At 38.9% G+C, this 23,197-nt stretch overlaps 1 protein-coding gene across 2 annotated transcripts in view; it reads right to left on the bottom strand.

Moving 5' to 3' along the window:
• Window positions 1-23,197, bottom strand: part of kiaa1549la (KIAA1549-like a) — a 152,584-nt gene that overhangs the window by 36,254 nt on the left and 93,133 nt on the right. The window contains exons 10-13 of one of the 2 annotated variants that reach the window (XM_059334464.1): window positions 20,654-20,825; window positions 18,155-18,315; window positions 13,258-13,293; window positions 5,975-6,168 (exon numbers count right to left, since the gene is read on the bottom strand). In XM_059334464.1, the coding sequence (XP_059190447.1) occupies window positions 5,975-6,168; window positions 13,258-13,293; window positions 18,155-18,315; window positions 20,654-20,825 (563 nt within the window). The remainder of the gene's footprint in view (window positions 1-5,974; window positions 6,169-13,257; window positions 13,294-18,154; window positions 18,316-20,653; window positions 20,826-23,197) is intronic. The other variant, XM_059334465.1, reaches the window with a different exon arrangement.

Below are 23,197 nucleotides of genomic sequence, written 5' to 3'. Positions count from 1 at the left end.
TTTGTTTAGATATGAAGGTTTTGGTTTGTGACCAAACGCCTGAAGACAATCAGCCTTTATACTCCACTACATTTAGACAAATATACTGTTTACTCCACTACATTTAGCTGACAGCTTCAGTTACTTTTCAGGTTGAGATTTAACATAAAACATGATCAATTCAAAGTGATTTTCATAATTAAACCTCATAACAGTATATTAAGTAGTTATGAGTCCTACCTTGAGAAAATTAAAACACTCCATACATAATTGCATCAATTATAATAATCCAATAAAATATTTATATTATATAAAACAATCTGGGTGGGTTCTGATACTTTTGGACTTTTACTTGTTTCACAGTGTGGTATTAGTACTTTTATTTAAGTAACTGCTAACTGCTACTAACTGACTAACTAGTAATATCTCAAATATTCACATCAGAGACACTAACATTAACTATTCCTCTAACACACAATAGCAGAATCTCATTGAACTGATACTAGTTTTCATCTAATCTTGTTTCTTCTGATGAAGCCTGATTTTGCTCACATGTGAAGATAAAAACACCAGAAGTCGTTCTCGGTTCAGTTTAAAGTCCAACAACAGTAATTTCATGTTTTGTTGTTATTTTGGTGTGAAATCATCCCTCTGCAGCCCATTATTATTATTATTATTATTATTATTATTATTATTATTATTATTCTGCTCAGAGAGGAGGAGATCCTGTCTCGTTCCTAATATAATAATAATAATAATAATATAATGAGTGTACACCAGGTGGTGGGAAACCTACCAATGGTCCTATCAGACGTGTTCATATATCCGGTTGGTGAAGCTGATTATCTCTCTGCCAGTTTTATTCTGTTTACTGTCATCATTGTTCCACTGAACGTTCCCTCTGGCTTTATACAGCCAGGGTTATAAATATACATTATAAATATACATGTCTTTATCATCCTGGAGACGCAAAGCACAACTAATCCACCTCTATTCATTTTCCTTTAGTGGTGTGTAAATATGAGGCTCTGTGTGTGTGTGTGTGTGTGTGTGTGTGTGTGTGTGTGTGTGTGTGTGTGTGTGTGATGATGCATCTCATTATGACTCCACATCCCAGAGGGAACATGTCCCCATTGTGTGTGTATGTGGGTGTAGTTTCTACTAGAGAAATGTCTGGAAATGGAAGTTTTGAAATAGTTTTTTCATCTTCCTGTACTAAATGTTTTCTATTACATGCATAGAAAAGATTAGAACTCATAATCCCAATGAGGCTATTGGGAATAAGACTGTTTTGCACATTTCAGTAAATGCATTTTAAACTGTGTGATTGTGACAGATGTTTACTAATCATATTCATCACTCATGCATATGAAACAGAAGACAGTAACAAAGAAGATTAGTGCAGAAAACAGAGCGTGGTACAGAAAGACGGATTGAATATATGGGAGAAGACTCTAAGGCGCTAAATTAACTGCCAGGTTGAGAAAAATAGCATCAAACATGCAGATTAGCAGCAGCCAAGAGCACTAAATTACACAATATCATCATCCAGCTCTGTAATCCTATCCCAGACACTAAAGAGCAGTAAAGCATCCAGTAAACAGTCTAATCCACTTCAGGTTCTCAGTGCCAGTCAGGACAAATGACCATCTGGTTACTGATATAGTTTAGATTATGACAAGATCTGATTATGTTCTTTCTGTAAAATCAGAGTTCAAGGTTCAAGCTGATCTGCTTGAATTTAATCTCATTCCATGAGAGAATATTTCCACAAGCAAAGACATTTAATCCTTATCTCAACTTTGAAATTAAGTTGCAAAAACATTCTGAGCTCAAAATTCCCATGAAATGAAAACAGCACATCACTGTTTCATTTAGAAAGAAACAAGCACCAAAACTACTTGGTGAGGTTTAGTGATGTTTGGTACATAAACATGGAAACATTCACCTGGTTCCACTGTTAATAAGCCATCTTTGGCCTTATCAGTTTATTAAATACACTGCTGAGGTAACCTTGTTGTTAAGCGCTGACCTCTCTATAGGGCGTTATATAAGAAGGAAGCTAGATGAAAGTGAAATTACTCCAATACAAGTAAAAGTCCTGCAATTCTAACTTACGTAAGTAAAAGTACAAACATTTCAGCATCAAAATGTATTTAAAGTATCAAAAGTAAAAGTATTTGTTATGCAGAATGGACCCACTCAGATTGTTTTATATATTATAAATATAATATTAGATTAATATTATTGATGCATTTATGTAAGCAGCATTTTACTGCTGTCAGTGTAGGGCTCATTTTAACGACTTAATATACTTTATGTGGTTTACATTACATTACATTACATGTCATTTAGCAGACGCTTTTGTCCAAAGCGACTTACAATAAGTGATTCAACCTGAAGGTACTAGACATAGACCACAGGAATCAAGTAAGTGATAAGGTTTAATTTATAAATATGCATAATCACTTAAAATGTATCATGTTTTTATGTTTCATCTCGACCTAAAAAGTAACTAAAGCTGTCAGCTAATGTAGTAAAAAGTCCAATATTTGCCCTTAAAATGTAGTGAAGTAGAAGTATAAAGTTACATATGTGGAAATACTCAAGTAAAGTACAAGTACCTCAAAATTGTACTTAAGTACAGTACTTGAATAAATGTACTTAGTTACATTCCACCACTGCCTGAATCTCACCACATATTTCTTATTTCCTGCATGTGAACAGTAAACAGAGTGAAGGAGACGTGTGAAGGAAACAGGAAGCAGCTGATAACCTTCTGAACACTAGTCGGTGGAGCAGGAACCTTCTGATGAACATTTAATGGGCTGAAAACATTTAATTTCTATTGTAACATTAACATTTGGTTTGGAGAGAAGAATCTTGGTCTCTTTTTTGATATTTCCTTACAGCAACAGTAAGAACAATCCTTAAATCCTGTTTGTGGCTGAAATGACTCATTATTGTTCTGGTCAGAGGAAAATCAAACTTGTCTTTTCCCCCTGGAGTCAGTCAGGGTGATAATCTGGCAGCAGGAATGTGATTCCATGTGGTCGGCAGATTTAAACCGTGTGGGCGACAGCAGAGGCTTCACATTCATTATCTAGCAGGAGGATAAAATACAATGCTGATAATTCTCACTAATGAGAGGACAGTTTCTTTTTTTACTGAAAATGACCAGAAAAATGTACATCCAGAAATTATATATAACCACAGAATCACCTTAAATAGGTTCATCTGGTTTGTTCTTTCCTCTCCAGTTGGCTAAAACAACACACTTCAACACACTCCATCTGTATCTGTGTTTGGAGTTACTGGGAAGTTTTCTATTGGTTTTCTATTAATCAGTGGTGGAAGAAGTATTCAGATCCTTTACTGCAGTAAAAGTACTAATACCACACTGTTTACTCCACTACAGTAAAAGTCCTGCATTCAAAACTTACTGAAGTAAAAGTATGAAAGTATCAGCATCAAAATGTACTTAAAGTACCAAAAGTAAAAGTACTCATTATGCAGAATGAAACACTCAGATTGTTTTATATGTTCTAAATATATTATTACATTATTTGTATTGATGCTTTTATGTTAGCAGCGTTTCATTTTTTTTAAAGATAGGGCTTATTTAATTACTTAATATACTGTTATAAAATTTAATAATAAAAAAAATTCTAATCACTTTAAATTATTAATATCTCAACCTGTAAAGTAACTAAAGCTGTCAGCTAAGAGTAAAAAGTACAATATTTGCCTAAAAATGTAGTGGAGTAGAAGTATAAAGTTATGTAAAATGGAAATACTCAAGTAAAGTATAGTACCTCAAAACTGTACTTGTGCAGTACTTGAATACATTTCCACCACTGCTACACAGACATTAAATTGATGCTGATTGAAAAGTATAATGGTTGTTTCTGTTTGACTCTTACATGTTTCTCCATACGTCCCTCTAACACTGATAGTTATAGTCACATCTCTCTAGAGCTGATATAGTTTTATAATAGACATGTTGGATGATGTGATGAAGGTGTTTTCCACAGCAGCTACAGTGTCTGAGGCTGTTTAAATGGAACAGTTGTAATATTTATCGTTAGTGGATGTGAGACGCTGCAGTTTGTTTTCACCTGAGATTATATAACTAGCTCCATCAGGTGTCTATCTAAATCATTGAACCTGCTCCCTGTAGAGTGAGTAATAACCCCTCACTCACACATTTCTGTCTATCTTTCTGGTGTCAAACCTGCAAAAAATATCTGTTCCAAATGTTGTCTGCATCCTGTTGGTCTGTGGAGGAGAAACAGTCATCAACATCTTGATTATAACCTGTTATAACTCACAGCCCAGCAGGATACGCGTGTCAGACGGCTCAGATACGTGTTAGACTGTTAACAGCTAAAAACTACTGCTGCAATTATCCACTGATGCTAAAATGCTCCATGTGCTCCGCTAGTTTTCTGTTACTGTTACAATCAGCAGAACAAAGTCATTTACTGTACAAACTGGCATCCAAACTCATGCATTTTGTCTTCTTGCTCTCTCCAAACAGCTTCTTGTGAACACTGGACTTATGCTGAGATCACGTCAGTCTGTCGGAGTGTGTACTGCTTACTGTTGGCTTCTCTCTGGATTAACACTCACACAAACAAACACTGATGTCAGGTCCTGCTGAAAGCTGGGGTTGTTCACTGACAGCTGCTGCAGAACTCTGTGATTCTCTTCATCAGCCTCCAGCTGGGGACAGAATGTCTGATTGGTCCTTATTGCTACTCTGTACCTGTGCACTCTCCCGGGCTAAACAGAGGATTTGAATAAGCCAAAACATTTTGATTTACAATTAATTATGTATTATGATCTCAGCAGTGTGATGGAAGTGACCTCTTCCCCCAGACTGGCTGGTGTCTGTCACAGCTGTGGATTATTTATGGTTTCTTGGGCTGCAGAACAGGGACTCAGCTGTCTGAGGGCAGAAAGTCTTTGAAGCATTTATCAGCTTATATGACACTGCATCACAAGCACTTTATCAAGACTTTTACACCTACAAGTACCTTAAGGGCTCAAATAAACTTGCTTTTAACTACGCATACGCAAATATATGACATCAGCCTCCGATGAGCTGCATCGAGTTGGGCTGTTGGTTGTGAACGTCCTCAGAAAACGGTTGAGTCGGCAATTTCGTGCACGCGTGATTCACTGGCAGACTGGATGCTGAGGGGTTAACATCTCCTGCTCTGCTGACTGCAGCTGGGAGAGACTGCTGCAGGAGGACTGGGCCGCTTGTGAGTGCTTTGGGACGGCGCCTGCTACTCGTTAAGAAAAGCAACGAGTCTCCAAAACTCTCCAACAACACCAGAATTAGTCACTAGATTTGTCGCTAGTCGTTTTTTGAAAAAGAGTCGCTGGAGGGTCTGAATAGTTGCTAAATAGAGCAACAAGGTCGCTAAGTTGGCAAAACTGCTGTTGTCACATTGGAACTCTGTTGGTTAGCTGCTACAAAGGTAGCTGTATGGGAACAGAGGTCAAGGGGAACCAACTAGTGGGCGGAGCCAAAACACTCTTTCTAAAAAAGTACTGAGTGGAAACACACCTATCGTCACCAGACATGTTTGGTTTCGGGTCTCACATACCATCTGACCTGAGAGTTAACGTTAGATCAACCTCGCTGAGTGCTGCCATGTTTGTTTACATTACACCATACACATTTGGAGGCCCTTTAGTGTTTCATTTGAGCCTTAACCTGATATGCTTTATATGGAAGCAACCTTTTGTTTTCTCAAGTTTATGGACTCATTAACAAAAACAAAGTTGGTTTCTCAATCTTGAGGTAAAGCTCCTTTTCTCAAGACAACAACATGATTAACTTCTATTCTAAAACATAAATGTTCGTTCCTGGCTTCAAACAAAACAACTTCACAGTCTAATATGTCAAATGTGAGATATCCAAATTATGAACTACTTTAAACTTCTATACTGATCTGAAACAAACTGTCAGTCAGCGTCTTACCCTCCTTTGTGTATGTCAGCAGATGGAGGCCTCTTGCTGGCGGTCCCGTCCTGGTGGACCTTTTTATCCAGCGACAGCGACAGTGGAGCGTCTCGTACCGGCAGCCCCAGCACCAGCGTCTCCTTGGTGATGGAGACGGTCTCGTCACCCGTCCGACCCATGTGCTTCTTGGCGTAGTCGAAGCCCTGGACAGGCTGGACAAGGATAACACAACCAGGAGTCAGTTTAAACAAGTCAGAGCCACGGCAGCTTGTAGATCAATCCATACAGGAACTGAAATCTGGGGGGTCACATTTTCAAACTGATTGAATGTAGAATAACTCAGAAAGGGTATTGTTAATAATGGGCTTCTGTTTTCAGTTTGCCAGTTGGATTGATGGACCTCAATGCCTTTAAAACAAGCAGCAGTTTTGAAGGAAATACAGCACATGCAAAGACAGCAAAAGGGAACACAATATACAGTAGAAACCACAGCACAGTGTTTCATCTTTACTGCATAGCACAGGCAGATAAGTGCTATGAAAATACTCAATGCCATTTAAAAGCCACAACACTGAGCAATGAGCAGCCACAGAATATACAGCACTTACACCATGATGCATGTTTCAGAGAAGCATAGCAGAGAATAAGGCCCATTAGGTTCTCAGAATGGTATGACGTAGGGATGGGCGATATGGCAAAAAAATGATCACAATATATTTTTCCATGTCATCCGATCTTAATTATCATCACAATGTTTTGCCAGTTTTAAAGCATCCGTACTGAAAACTCCAGAAACTAGAGATTAGTTCCGCTAGTAGTGCTAACTGCTAATGCTACGTGTGCTAGCAGCAGTTAGCACGCTGTCCAGAAGATCACTTGGGTGGTACTTCTTCAAATGATTAAACAGATTTGTTGCTGTTAGAAAAAGCCCAAACTGTAAACGTTTTGTTAACTTGTTTATTGAACTTAGTTCCATTCTTTAATAACTAACTATTGAATGCACCAGACCTGTGTGTGAATTGCAGTGCTGTGAATGTTAGTTTTCTCTCGATACAGCGGAGGTTAGATTGTAATTTCCTTTGCTCTTTCCCAACATTCACCTGTTCCTCCCTGGTTTATTGCTATTTATTGTTATATATTTCACTGGCCTCAGCTTCAGGTTGAGCTCCACGTTCAGTCTTTATGTTCACCAAACAGTGGTGGAACAGGAGAAGGTCGACTCTGATTCGCACATTTCTGACATGTTTGATCGAGTAAATATGCTCACAGCTGATCACCGTAATCAATCTGAAATTTATCGCAATCATACAATTGCGATCATATTATCTCCCAGGCCTGGTATGAAGTCAGAAGTATGAAGATGAATTCAACAATCTGTTCTGACTTACAGAGTGAGTGAATATCATGAGTATTGGACTGGTTTTGGTTTGAAAAGGTAAAATAAAACACTCCAAATCACAACAACAAAAAGCAGCAATGGATGAAGTTAATTGTAACTGTGATCTGATCAACAGCCCTACAGAGTGTAGCATTTATATTTTCAGCTTGGCTGAGTCGCTGGGCAGCTGAACGGATGGAGGAGTTACTTACAGCTAACATGACATGGTCTCCTGAATATTAAAGAAAAACCTCCAGATAAGTGTTGCTTCCATTTCAGATAAAGGTAATTGCATGAAGCTCCCTCCCAGAACCAGTTTTTATCAGCCTCAGAACACCAAGGCTGGCATAATGAAAACTTTGACAAATAAATAAATAACAGAGATTAACAGCACCTTTGAAGCCAGGGGTTCGGCATAAAGAGACAAAGGGAGAAAAGCAGCAGAAGAAGCATTTCTGCTGAAGCCTGGCAGGCCTGGACACATTCTTTGTTTGTCTAAACGCCTTTCAATTTACAGAATAAAGAGCGAGATGGGAAAAAGAAGAGAAATACCTTTTTTAGGTTACACAACTAAGCAGACGAAACCCTGATTTTTTTTTTTTTTTGCCTCCCCCTTTCTATTCTGAGCAGCTCTAAAATGGGACGCCTAATGCATTTGATGATGCATGCTAAATAGTGAGTGCATGTGAGGTTAGGCAGCATGGGCATCCGGCTGATGGCGTTGTTAATAATTCATCGGTCATACACACCGTCAGCTCGCTCCAACACACGAGGCTGCAGCCTGGATGAGTATCAGGAAACTGATACAAGCTCGTATAGAAGACATTAGAGAGGGGGGGGCTCTCACCATGGCAGGAAGATATGGATTGATTGATTGATTTATTGATCATATATATGTGCACGCAGCTTTTACTAGCTGGAGTGATGCATGATGACAGCGGTGACTGTCGTGTGAAAGATGTATAGAAAGCACCAAAACTTATCTGCCTCATTCTGCTCACAGGTTGAAGGGAGTTTAGCTATGTGTGTGTGTGTGTGTGTGTGTGTGTGTGTGTGTGTGTATGAGGGGTATTTTATGCCAGCACACTATAATTAAACGCCTTAAACGCGTCGCCTGTGCCAGCATAAAGTCTGGTTAATAGGCGTACTTACAGACACGCGTATTGCGAGTACACCAGATAACATGGGTGACGGGTGAAAAGTGCCACGAGCGAACGTAGCGGACGCCTGTGTGCACGCTCGTCTCAATGTACAAATCATGATTTACTTTATGACGACGAATTTTGAGTTTAACAGCCGCTTCACTTCATAATTAAAGCAGTTCATGTATTACCAAGAGAGACCGATGAGACAATTTAGGCTGTTTCAGTCTACACATGCACACGTTAAGGCGTCTGAAGCGTTGGCTTTAGGACAATAACACACACGCGTTAATGCCTATAACGCGTGTACGCCTATAAGAAACAAACTGAGGAAGAGGCTGTATGCATTTACGCACGAGGTCCACTGGATCATCAGGACCTGACAGTTATTCATTTTCTATGTTCTGCAGCATATCTACACAGATCAGCTGTTACACAAAGTCTCAGCTTCATACGGGATTGTTTATAAGAAAGCATAACTTATAGATGAAGAGAAAGACTACCTCGTACGTACCAGATAAACTTAACGTTTTTCCGGCCAAAACCGGAGGCTTAATTAGCCTGTTTTAGGAGTGAAAGTCAGCAAAATGCGGCTTAAACAAAATGTTTTACCTTATTAGCTAACTACAAATGGAACTGTGCATAAGTGCCGAATTGGGTTAAACAGTGTAGATATAAGGTCCGATGGCATCATACTGTGAACGGACTGCTGTCCACATGGCTACTGAATATTCATTAGATAGGTCCGCATGGCTACTTAATATTCAGTGATGACAGTGATTATGGCATCTGCAGGCAGGTAAACCTACCTAATTACAGCTGGTGCGTAATGAACTGTATGTCTGCGCGCGAAGCTGGGAACTGGCTGTGAGCGTCACACTTTACTATTACTATTTTTAAGTAGCTGAAATTATTTTAATTATCCCTTTCACCCTTGCTATCATTAAATATCAATTCGATATCATTCAAACCTAGAGAGAGAGAGAGATTTCGTTAACAAGAAAATAAAAACGGGCCTGAAAATAATAGAAATATCCTGACAGCTCTGTTGGGGCTTGGAGTTCATCTATAAGTTCTGCTTTCTTATAAACAATCCCATGTGAAGCTGAGACTCTGTGTAACAGCTGAACTGTTATAGGCGTACACGCGTTGACGCGTGTGTGTTATTGTCCTAAAGCCAACGCTTCAGACGCCTTAACGTGTGCACGTGTAGACTACAATAGTTATTTGTACATTGAGACGAGCGTGCACACAGGCGTCCGCTACGTTCGCTTGTGGCACGAATGACTCATCGCTATTTGATTTCCACACACACTACACAGCGTGTGTCTGTACGCCTATGTAGAATTGTACTTAACAGTCACGCGGGTCTTCATGTCACGTATTTGAGGCGTGGTTCACCCGTCACGCAGCCGTCACGTAGGCGTATTCGCAACAACGCGTGTACAGCGTCTGCGTGACGGCTGCGTGACGCTCGTCTGTCCATTGAAAGTGAATGGAATTTACACGTTAGACGTTTGATGTCATCGCATAGGCGCTGTACACGCGTTTTAGTAGAGTGTGCTGGCATAAAATGCCCCTCATAGTGTGTGTGTGTGTGTGTGTGTGTGTGTGTGTGTGTGTTTATGACGAGCGACAAAGGGCAGCAGGCGAGGGAGTTGGAAATGAAATGTGCTGTGCCAAATATATCCCACTCACAATATGCATTATGGATTATTGAGGAGCAAACATTAATGTCAGGCTGTTGAAGTGACAGTGACAGTAACAGATGTGTCACTGTGTGGCTGCTGGTAATGGATGTGGTGCTGGTAATGGATGTGGTGCTGGTAATGGATGTGGTGCATGGGGAACTATGGATTCTCAGAAACGAGGGCCGAGGGGCGTAACCTTGGAAAGCTTGCTGACATTTCACGACTCGTATCTTAGCGCTCTCGCTCAAGGTCTTTATTTCTCTCTGTCTGTTCTTTTCACACTCACGTCCTCCTTCTATTTTTTCTCTCCCTCTCTTCTGCCGTCTGCTGACAGCGTGTTGACTTAACAAATGGACATGTTTCATCCTGTGTGAGCTGTCCAGTTTAATGAAGACGTGCTCCATCCTCTGATCGAACTGTCAGAGATGGACGGAGCTTTTCTCCTCATTCATTTAGAACCATGATGAAGCATTTATTTTACTGAAAGATGTCATGTGAAGTGACTGCCAGCTCCACCTCGCTGCACCACCAAATCATCCACACTTATTCTCCTTGCCTGCACTATCAGACCGAAGCTGCTCCTCTTGTCTAATTTTAACTGAGAGCAACAGCCAACAGCAGCTGATGAGGTGCAGCAGATGGAGCAGATATGCTCTATTCCCCCTGTGGCCATATTGATTCAGATTCAGCTCTAGCAGGGCGGATAGGAAGCGTACCACAGAGCTGCACGCACAAAAACCCAAAACCACCAGAGTGGGTACATTTAGGAAGTAAAATAAGACACAGCAGGCTAGAGTGGGGCACAGTGAGATAAACTCCTCCTGGGGCATTGTGGGCCATGATGCAGCAAAATGCAAAATACCTTGAGTCCTTTAAATGGCAGCCACTGCATTGTACTTTCATTGAACACCTTACAAATGAAAAATGGATTTCTTCTACTTCTGCTGATTCCACCTCTATTGTACTCCGTATGGAGCTCGGCTATCTGAGGCTTCACGCCTGTAGACAGTACTGAGGGAGTAAAAACCATCTGAAGATTGTTCCTGCTGCAGAGTGATGAAGTCAGCTGGACTCTGCAGAACAGCTATTTAATGCTTAAACACACATGCAGACCTAATATAAACTAACGTATTGATCAGCAGCTCTGGCTTGTCCTGCACTGACTGAGAGCTGAGTGTTGGAGATAATCACAGACATGCAGACACATAAACACACAGCGCAGATCAATTTGATGGAGTCTATTATTTAGCTTAGGTCTGATTAGTATTCACACATTTACACCAGGCATTAAGGTTTATTACACATGTTATACTTCTACTCCGGTACATCTCAGAGGGATTGAGTTTATCTCCCTGCTAGCCCAGTTAGGATAATGAGTAGCTCTACTTTAACTAAAGAATATGTTTAGTATCATTAGCCTAATATCATAATTGCTAAAGTAATTTTTGTCATATTATACTGCTACAATAAAAATACCATTGTTCTTGCTAGAAATTTAGTTTTTTCTTGTTTTTTGAAAACGTTCAAATATGACTTAGGCAACTATGCTATTAGAAACAATATGAAAGTGTTGTACTTTCAGTAGAATATTGTTCTTTTGTCAGAGTATTTCTACAGCACATTATTATATTGATTCATGGCCGGCTAGCAGTGATATTTAACGCGGCCAGCAGTATTTGATCCATTGACTCTCATTGTGCAGAAATAAAAAGACTGAAGTGAGATGAATAGACGGAGAATTGTTTCTCTTATTTGACAAAACAATTCTTGATTGAACTTAATTTTGTGGACACAAAATGCAGTTAAACAGTTAAATCAAAATATATTTTATTACAACACTCACCATATCATGGTGATTCCCTCCTCTAATTAAGATAGACTTCAAATGATTTTAACCTATTTTTAATAAGGACACCTGAAGTGTTTAACCCCAGTGTCCTCCAAGCGTTTCCCAAACTAAACCGTGTGTGAAATATTTATCTTGTTAGCTCCTGCTGGACTGGAAGATTGCAGCCTCACGGCTCCACTTATGAAATCTCATATTTTGGGACTCTTAAATATTTGATGCGTTCTCCTGTAAAAACACATTACTTTAAATGTTTACAAACAATTGTGAAAGCAAACAAAACCTTCGAGCTGACACTTTAAATGTTAATATAATACTATAAAGAGAAACAGTAAAGCAGGAAAACACAGATATATTTGGGCTGTTTAGAGCGTTCTGCTGTAGTGTTACTGGTCCATTACTCCAATAACTGATCCAATCCTTCCATCCTTTATTCATTTATTTATTTATTTATTTATTGAGGGGTGAGGATGGGAAGCCTGGAGCAGAGCAGACCAGCTGAGCTGCTCCACAGCTAATCAACAGGGACGGCCTCTGCAGCTTCTTTATAATTCAAAGCTGTTGTCTGTATAAATCGCTGTGCTTTGGGTCCAGCATGATAAAGAAGATGATTCAGTGGAGAACCTCCACAGAAAGGATTGTGTTGGGGGTCTGAGGGTTCCTGCTGAGCCTGTGGATGATAAACGGCTCCGGAGGGAAAACAGGAGCTGGCAGAGAGGCCGTCTGGGCTGATGACACAAGCTTGACTCACTCTTTATGGATGCTACAAAATAAAAATAGATTGGTTTGGTTCACAGGTTCTGAGCTTCCTCTCCACTCTTCATGTTTATGAGCCTCGGTAAAAACAGCTTCTTCTTCTTCTTCTCATCTGATCGTCTCATTTAGCTTCTCCTTGTTAATTCGGCCCATCGACTCAAACCAAAACAAATTAAATCTTAAGAAATGTGCTTGTGAATTTTACACCCCTATCATATATTTTTTTCCACCTTTCCTCGCTGCCCCCTCCTCTGTCTTCCTATTGATCTCCCACAGCCAATGAGGATGCAGGAATAAGTCATGTCCACAGCACAGTCACCACATGCACAGATCTACCCAGCAACAGGAACAGGCAGCACACACAGGAGACGCAGCCAGCAAGGCAGTTGATCAACACACTCAGTCAGGGAAAATCAACACACAATGCTGATTTATGCATTAATGTATTGATCAATGCAGTCAGGAATCCACCAGAGTCTAGAGAATACCTGGTGGTGGTAACTGCCCTCCCTCCGATACGACGTCTACAGGGAGAGAGGCGCAGGGACAAGGTCAGGGAGGGTTAATAAATAAGAGACAGGAAAGGAAAGGAAAGGACAGGAAAGAGGAAAGGATAGAGGATAGGACAGGATAGGACAGAGGATATAGGATAGGATAGGATAGGATAGGATAGGATAGGATAGGATAGGATAGGATAGAGGATATAGGATAGGATAGGATAGGATAGGATAGGATAGGATAGGATAGGACAGGATAGGACAGAGGATATAGGATAGGATAGGATAGGATAGGATAGGATAGGATAGGATAGGATAGGATAGGATAGAGGATATAGGATAGGATAGAGGACAGGATAGAGGATAGGACAGGATAGGATAGAGGATATAGGATAGGATAGGATAGAGGATATAGGATAGGATAGAGGATATAGGATAGGATAGGATAGGATAGGATAGAGGATATAGGATAGGATAGAGGATATAGGATAGGATAGGACAGGATATGATAGAGGGTATAGGATAGGATAGGATAGGATAGGATAGAGGATATAGGATAGGATAGGATAGGATAGAGGATATAGGATAGGATAGAGGACAGGATAGAGGATAGGACAGGATAGGATAGAGGACATAGGATAGGATAGAGGATAGGATAGGATAGGATAGAGGATATAGGATAGGATAGAGGATATAGGATAGGATAGAGGATAGGATAGAGGATAGGACAGGATAGGATAGAGGATATAGGATAGGATAGGATAGAGGATATAGGATAGGATAGAGGATAGGACAGGATAGGACAGGGTAGGATAGAGGATAGGATAGGATAGGACAGAGGATATAGGATAGGACAGAGGATAGGATAGGATAGGATAGAGGATAGGACAGGACAGAGGATATAGGATAGGATATAGGATAGGACAGGACAGAGGATATAGGATAGGACAGGACAGAGGATATAGGATAGGATAGGATAGGATAGGATAGAGGACAGGATAGGTTAGGATATATTATGTCTTTTTGATTTGTCTATGCCGTAAATATTGATTTATTTCTTTTTTTGTATGTTTATTTGTTTCTGTGGATAAGAAGCAGTGTCATTTTCTCATTGACTTCTATACTATGCTGTCTTCACTACAGCAGCTATCCATCTAGTTAAACTCCTGGTGGTAAAAAGATGACTAGAGTTTGAAGTCAGGCTTCTCTATGGAGCAGTAGAGTCTCCACCTTCAGCTTCAGGGTGTTACTGCGTTCAGCTTTTAGTCCTGAAGTTTGTTACAACACCTAGTTTACAGCTAGCCATACAACACAGAACAGCAATGCATTATGGGTACACTTTGCTTCAAGCCTACAAAAGTATAACTGCTCCGTGGGAATATTACTGATGAACGTCAGAAACATTGTTCAGATATTTGATGAGAGTATTTTACTACTGCTGCTCAGTGGAGGAGGAATATTTAACTGATGGTCAGAGATTTAAGTCTTCTTTGATCTAGAGACAGAAATATTCTGTTTACTGCTTTATTCATAACATCAGGGAGATTATATAACATCAGGGGGATTCATCTGCTGGGTGTGAACAGCTTGACCTGAATAAGACCTGAACCAGAGAGTTCAATAAGACCTGAACCATAAGACCTGAACCAATAAGACCTCAACCAGACCTGAATAAGACCTGAACCAGAGAGTGTTGGCTTCCTGAACAGATCTGGTCCAGGTCTTTGGTTCTCTGTGGAACCAGTGTTTCTGGCCAGCTGATTGGTTGTTTCCCACTTCACTGGCTGAGTGACTCCAGCAGCTGTTGTTCTGTTGTCCTGTTGTTCTGCATCATGTTCTAACTAGAACGTGTCCAGGAGAACCGTCTGACCGATCAACCAGCTGCTGGCTGTCTACTTCACACACGCTCATTTCAAATGATTGATTTGCATTTAACCTCAGATGAGCTGATGTTTAGTGAACGCTGTTATTGTGAAAGGGCCAACATCACCCTGAGGTTCCCTCCAGACACTGAGTCCTGACTAGTCCTGCTCAGACCATTATCCTTCAGAGCACGCATGGTTAGACGTGACCACGGGCCATCGGCAGCCAGGAACTAATGAGAGATCACATGTTTCTGACTGGAGAAACAGATCAACACAGTCGCTCTGCTGTAGTTTGATGCATCACTCGTTAAGGATCAGCTTATGTAATCTTTTGGGAGATGTTAAATAAATATCTCAGAGCCGTAATCGCTTCTACATCCATTACTGGAATTCTTAAAGAAAACATATTTTTCCTCCATCGTAAACAAAGAATAAGAAAACTGAAAACATTCTTCATGAATAGAAGTCATTTGAGGCATGTTTAACATAAGCAAAACTATATGAAATCATAACTTTACAAGCTCTTGCACAACTCATGTTGGATAATAAAATTAAAACTCATCCAGTTGTACACTCAGAAATAAACATGCAGTTTTTAGGGGCTCTGCTTCTCATGCCAGTCCAGACAAACAGCAGACTGTGATAATTAATAGTTATGTTAAAGGTCCCATTTTATAAATTATTGAAATAGATTGTTATGGTTTTTGAGGTTTTAAAGCAGGTATGTACACTATTATTATAGTTAAACTATCAAACCACAAATGTACACAGAAATGCAGCTAACTGAATTTAATATCAGAAATTCTAATTGAAACAGCAGAAAGTTCTGCTACAGTAGCGTTACAGTCTGAACGAGCCGAACACTCTGACTCAGAGCAGAATCTGTCTTTAGAAAGAGTCAAGCATGTTTTTACTGAAACAGTATTTTTGAACAGTAAAGCTTGTCAACATTTTCTAGTTGAAACTTAAAACACAAGTTTGAACCTGAGAATGAGCACATTGAGCAATATTCAGTGATTGTGTTAAATAGTAAACATATAACTGTATAAATGAGACTTGGATCCTGCTGCAGAGTTCTATAGTCACATAGTTTAGTTTCTGCTGTTGGATCCTTCGTTCGCAGAAAAAAGTTCTCTTCAAGACTTCTAGGAAACACTACGGAGCCGAGAGGAGCATGAAGGTAAATGTTTTATAAAGTGTGTGTGCATTCTGACCTCAGTAATGAATAATATACAGAATTATCACTTGACCAAGAGATGTGTGTGTAAGACATGTAAGATATAAAACACACAGACTTTATATAAGAATGGATGTTCATGTTACCTCCCAGGCTCCGTATAGCACAGAGTCATAGTTATACAATGATTATTTTATGGAATACATATATATATATATATATATATATATATGTTTAAAATAATGCTGGTTGCCAGTAAAAAGCCATTATGAAGAAGTGGTTGCAACCAGAGCCAGCTGTTATCAGAGCAGTTTAATGTGATCAGGAGATCTTTGTCATGTTCACCTTGAGACTCAGAGTGATTTATTTATAAATGCTGAAGAGAATGTGTTGAGTTTATTTCCCCATATAATATAAAAGTATCAGGTCCTGTTGTAACTCCTGGTTCTACACAGAGGTTGTTATGTTTCAGTTATTGTTACGTTTGTTTTCTAGATTGCATTCTTTGTTTTTTTATTATTTATCTGTTTTTTTGTTTTTTCTTGTTGTTTAACCAATAAAATATAAAATGTGTAAGACTCTGTACAAGCTGAATTTAAATTAAATTTAAATTAAAAAAACAAACAGATAAAAACCTTCACATTTCTTTGAACATTTTAAAAAACAGTCTACATCAATATCAGAAAGCTGTTACAGCTGCCAGTCAGTTTGTTTTATCAAATCTGGTATCAATCAATAGTTTCTTTTCAATACTTTGAATCCTTTAAACTCCTGAGACACAACGGTGTTCTTCCTTCATTTCAACCGTAGAAACATATTTTAAGGTTTTTTATTGACCAGATCTTGGATATTAAGTCCTTCCCTCCTTAGATCCTGCTGTCTCCCACTAGTAGTTGGTGTTTTTGCAGGTTTTGACACATTAGAGCAGTTTCTGTCTCAGAGTAACTTTAATCAGTCAGAAGCATACGCAGTTTTAAACAAAACTTGAAAAAATGGTTTAAACACCAATCTTAGAATGTTGGCAATCTGTATCTGTCGTGTATATTTGAAACTGTAATTTATGTTTTTATGTGGCTTATGAAGGATTGATGCATGTATGTCAGAATGATACTTGTCTGATTTATGTCAGATATGCTGCTACTGTCCCCGTCTCCTGCCTTATAGGGACCACAATGGAAATAAGCCTGAGGGCTTTATTGTGTCATCCCTGACTATTTTTTTATCTATTTATATTACGTATGACACAGGTTGCTGTTTCATATTTTTAATATCAAGAATGGTCAAATAAAATCAATCAACTGATGTTGTCCAGCGTCCCAGGGATTCTTCCTGTCCTCCTGACAGCGTCCCTCCCCGTCTCTTTAAGGATGTTTTAATGTTATTGGGTCCTGTGTTAGGGATCTGATTTAGTATTATATTTATAATTCATGTCTGGAAGTGTCCCAGCTACATTAAAGCATGCTCTGGTCCAGCTCCTCCTCAAGAAGCATCATCTAGATACCAGAGTTTATCAGATTTTAGGCATTTCTCTAAACTTCCTTTTCTCTCTCAGGTTCTGGAGAAGATCTTTCATTGATCTTAATAAATCTCTGAGAAGGTCCAGTCTGGTTTAAGTAACACCATAGCACAGAAACCACGCTTTAAAAACCAAACTAACTAATAATTACTCTGAATGTGAAGCAGTGTTGTTGAACATGTTGGTGAGGCTGAATATTATTATTAGTAGAAGAAAGAAAGAAGAACAGGAAGAACAAAGAGCAGGAAGAGAAAACGAAGAGGAAAGGAACATAAACAAACATAAGCAGGAGAACATGAATTAACATGAATAAACATGCTTCAGTCTCACCTTGGAGCGGGTCTTGAAGCTCCTGAAGGCTCCGGTTTTGAAGATGACCCTGTTCCTCTTACAGAGGATGAAGGCCACCATGCCGATGACCACCAGCAGCAGGAAGAGAGGCGTCAGCACGGCCATGATCCACAGGTTGCTGGGCGGAGTCTTCACCACCGCTGCACACACACAGTAAGATTATTTATTATTATTATTTATTAGTTCAGTGAGATAATCAAAAGAGGAGCAGAAACAAACAAACAATCACAGCACATCTTAAAATAAGAGAAGACATTTTGGGAAATACATTCAAACACTTTAATAAAAACTGTTAGATGTGAATGTTGGCACCACTACCATGTTGGTGTGTTTGTGTGAGTTCAGGTTAGCTTAGCATAAAGAGGCTTAATAAAAGACTCCCTGCACCTCTAAAGCTAAAACTCAAACACTTTATAACTCATTTTAAATCCTATTTCTGTCTTATGTTTACAGTCAGATTCACTGAAATCACTTCTGTTGACACATCTGTTATTATTATATTTATACAGATAAAGGAAAAGATGATCTGATAAAACTGTCTCTTTGATTATTACTGAGCTCAAAGCAATAAGCTTCAGACCACAGTGACTGGTTGGTGGATTAGTTCACCCTGGGTTTTGCCTCTCAGGCTACATACAGTTTACAGCCTGAGAGGAAGACCAGAGACATTATTCAGGGCTGAAAAATACTGCAAGTTGATGTGAAAAACACCATTTAATCTTTTTTTTAATACTCAATATCCTCCTGACAATATACAAGAACTGAGAATCAATTATATATAAGATATTATACACAGTTGCCCATAAAGTTGGGATCATTTAGTTTTCAGACATAATCCTCAGATTATTGTGGTTTAGTTTTCTTTGTGAAATGTTTGGAAGAGATTGATTCATAATGTTTGAGACGATATACACTTCATCTGTCAAGAATAAATCATACTGTCACAATAATTTCATGAAAAGAGGAAAAAATATTCAATAACTTTATGAGCAACATGTTTATGGTAAGTAAACAGTAAAGAACACTGATTTATCACTGAAAACTATCTGTTTTTAGTGAGCTGAGTATTGGGCTACCATAAGATATGAGGTCTAACAAAAAAAAGCTGTAACCAGGAGCTGTAAGGAGCTGATGCTTGTTGGTGCAGTTTGTTAATTATAGATTTTGGGGAACCGTGAGGGAGAAGAAGGTGAGGAGGAACACTTTGTCCTCATCAGAAACATCTCCTGAACATCAGATCACTGGGAACACAATCTCTGATGCTGGATTTGTATGAATGTTTCTGTAAAGCTGTACTAGATGTATACTGTAGGGAATTAGGGAAATGTATGGAAAATATAAAAGCTGCACATTAAGGCTGCTATTTCTGAGTTAAAACCCAGAAAGTCCGGTGGCCCTGAGAGCTCACAGCACTGCACCATCACAAAACACAAGCAAGAAAACATCTTTATCAGGTTGACAACATGTGCAGCATTTAGAAAACGCGGAGCAAAGACCACAACAAAACACAACTATGTGTGTTTTTATTTATTTTAACATTGTGATCGCATGATTCAAACTGCAGATAGTTAAACTGGGAATGTCTCTGCAACGGCTGAATGAAATTTGCTCTGTAATGATTATGTAACTATTTGCATGAAGACTGAATGGATAAAAATATACAGATGGAAAATAACATCTGTGTAAAATGTGTGTAAATATGCAAAAGGCACAAAAAAAAGTCCTATTGTATGCTAATTAATTCTATAGCTGGAATAAATCAGCCAGTATTTGAACATGGGAATAGTACGGTGTTTATATTTAGATTTTGTATTTAATAAACTCTGCATTCATGTATAAACATTTGAATAATTAATATAAATAAGACCTGAATTTTTCTATCATTGGAGTTAAAGGGATGGTTCAATATTTTGGGGACTTTAATATTTTTATTGGGTATTGGGTTATTTTAAGGCTTCAGGGAAGTCATGACAGAAGGCATGCTATATTCAAATAAAGATTTAAAAATAAATATTTAATATTTAATAATAAATAATGTAGTGCTCAACTTGGGAAGTCAGCCTTTTGTTTTAACGCCCCGCGACCTGGAAGGATCTTAAACTGAGAATAATACGCCCAGAACAAGATTACAAGATTACATACAAGATATAAAACACATAGATGCTTTATAAAAAACACGTAGAAGGAAGAAAGAAAGAAAGAAAGAAAGAAAGAAAGAAAGAAAGAAAGAAAGAAAGAAAGAAAGAAAGAGCTGGTTCTGGTCGACAGAGCTGGTTCTGGTCTATAGAGCTGGTTCTGGTCTAAAGAGCTGGTTCTGGTCTACAGAGCTGGCTCTGGTCCAAAGAGCTGGTTCTGGTCTATAGAGCTGGTTCTGGTCCATAGAACTGGTTCTGGTCTACAGAGCTGGTTCTGGTCTAAAGAGCTGAACTGAACTTCCCCTCAGGATAAATAAAGTCATTCTGAATGTGAATATCTTACGTTCAGCCTGGACTTGGACGAAGTACCCCAGGGTGAGGGCCATGGTCTGGGAGTCCAGGCTGCTGAGGGTCTTGGCAGCAGTGGACCCGGTGATGGGGGCTCCGTTCAGCTGGGCGTAGTAGGTCATCTCCGCCGGGTTCTTGGGACCGGGCAGCCGCCGCATGCTCACCATCTGGAGGAGGACAAACAAAATGTCCAGTCGTTTTTATGTGGTCACATCAGAACTACATACTAATGTATTACCAATACATATTAGCTCTAGACTAATTTATTCAAAGAGAGTTTTGGTCTTAGTTTATTTTAAAGCCAGCTCAGACTGAACACACACTCCTTTATCTCCACGCAGCAACAGATTAAAGGTCCCTGTAATATCTGCAGCGGCCCAATCAAAACGCTGAATCGTCTCTTTGATTATAACGAACCGTTTGCTGCATGATAACTGAAGACACTCAAGGATAACTGAGTCACTTGAAATCTCAATTTCCTTTCATCATACATCAAACGCTTTCAAAAAATATTCACGAACACATCTCACGGTTTAATCAAGTCTGGTAATTTGATTTTGTCATTAAATGAAGGGATGTGTGCTATTAAATGTCTCTCTCTACAGGCTCTGCAGACATTAAACCGGTCAGCTGTGACTCGCCATAAACCCTGAGGGTGTGTCAGCCATAACGCCCTGCAGGAGTATATATATATATATATATATATATATATATATATAAACCCTGAGGGTGTGTTGGCCATGACGCCTGCAGGAGTCAACTGTTGTCTTCATTCTCCATCCTGACACCAGCAGGGAGTTAATGCATCCACACAATAACATACACACTGATCCTTGTTGAGTCTGATCTGATAACTCAATCTAACACTGTCTGATTAAAAATGACCGTACTCCTTCAGAACACTGCAAACAAATCAAATTCATGACTATATATATATATATATGACATATATCTGCAGACTATCCTGTCAATTAACTTGTAATTTGTAATTAACATGCTACAAAAAGATGAAAAATGTACATGAAAATGTTTAGAGTCCAACATGATGCCATTAAATAGCTGGTTTTGTTAGAGAACTTGGTTTACTATCACATGAGATAAAGAAAAGCAGCAAATCCTTCAAATGAAGAAGCTGGAATTAGTGAATCTTTGTCAGTTTTGCTGAAAAAAACTAAAAAAATTATTCTAGCAATTATTTTTCTGTGAATCAACTAATTATTTTTGCTCTATTTTCCACAATCACTTTAGCAATGTGTTGTTGATTTGTTGACATGTTGATTTCTCTCTCTCTGCTTCTGACAACTCTGACAACACATTAACCAGACAATTACTCAAATAATTATCTAGAATTTGAAGGATTCTTCAACAGAAAAACAAAGAGAGTTTTTAAAACTGTTCCGGTTCACAAAGGGAGCTGTCCAGGGTGCTGAATGTGGAGCTGACCAGATGTGATGGCCAATAGTTTGACCTGTTGGATCAGGCTGATAACCACACTATATATAATAATATATATAATATATATAATATATACGTACATGTATATCCAACCAACAGTAGCTGGCACTGGACACATTCTAATTGTTTCAGTGATCTTCTGACCATAATCAGGCCAACTATTATCTGATTAAGCTGAATCCCATGACCTCTTTCCTCCTCTGCTTAGTTTTTGTGCATTCATTGTCTTAATTCTCCTTTGGGTTCAGGGCTCAGGGCCAAGGCGTAGGGCTACGTAGCCCTTGAAATGAAGCTTCCCAAGAACCACTTGAAAGGGACGGCTTTGAGGAATTTCCCAGCATCCCACACATAACCTGCCACCCAAGTTCAAAGCCAGCGGGAAAAGTTTTTGTCAGTGACGGCTCGAGCCAAAGAGACACGAATACAGGTATGTTCAGCATGTTACTGCTAAATGTGTTACTGCTAAACATGTTACTACTAAACATGTTACTGCTAAACATGTTACTACTAAACATGTTACTGTTAAATGTGTTACTGCTAAACATGTTACTGCTAAATGTGTTACTGCTAAACATGTTACTGCTAAATGTGTTACTGCTAAACATGTTACTGCTAAACATGTTACTGCTAAATGTGTTACTGCTAAACATGTTACTGCTAAACATGTTACTGCTAAACATGTTACTACTAAACATGTTACTGTTAAATGTGTTACTGCTAAACATGTTACTACTAAACATGTTACTGCTAAACATGTTACTGCTAAACATGTTACTGCTAAATGTGTTACTGCTAAACATGTTACTGCTAAACATGTTACTGCTAAATGTGTTACTGCTAAACATGTTACTACTAAACATGTTACTGCTAAACATGTTACTACTAAACATGTTACTGTTAAATGTGTTACTGCTAAACATGTTACTGCTAAATGTGTTACTGCTAAACATGTTACTACTAAACATGTTACTGTTAAATGTGTTACTGCTAAACATGTTACTGCTAAATGTGTTACTGCTAAACATGTTACACATTTAGCAGTAACACATTTAGCAGTAACATGTTTAGCAGTAACATGTTTAGC

The sequence above is a fragment of the Centropristis striata genome, chromosome 6 (assembly GCF_030273125.1).
Source record: "Centropristis striata isolate RG_2023a ecotype Rhode Island chromosome 6, C.striata_1.0, whole genome shotgun sequence".
NCBI classification, from domain to species: domain Eukaryota; kingdom Metazoa; phylum Chordata; class Actinopteri; order Perciformes; family Serranidae; genus Centropristis; species Centropristis striata.
The sequence above is the reverse complement of the archived record's forward strand: the minus strand, read 5'-3'. Positions and strand labels throughout refer to the sequence as shown.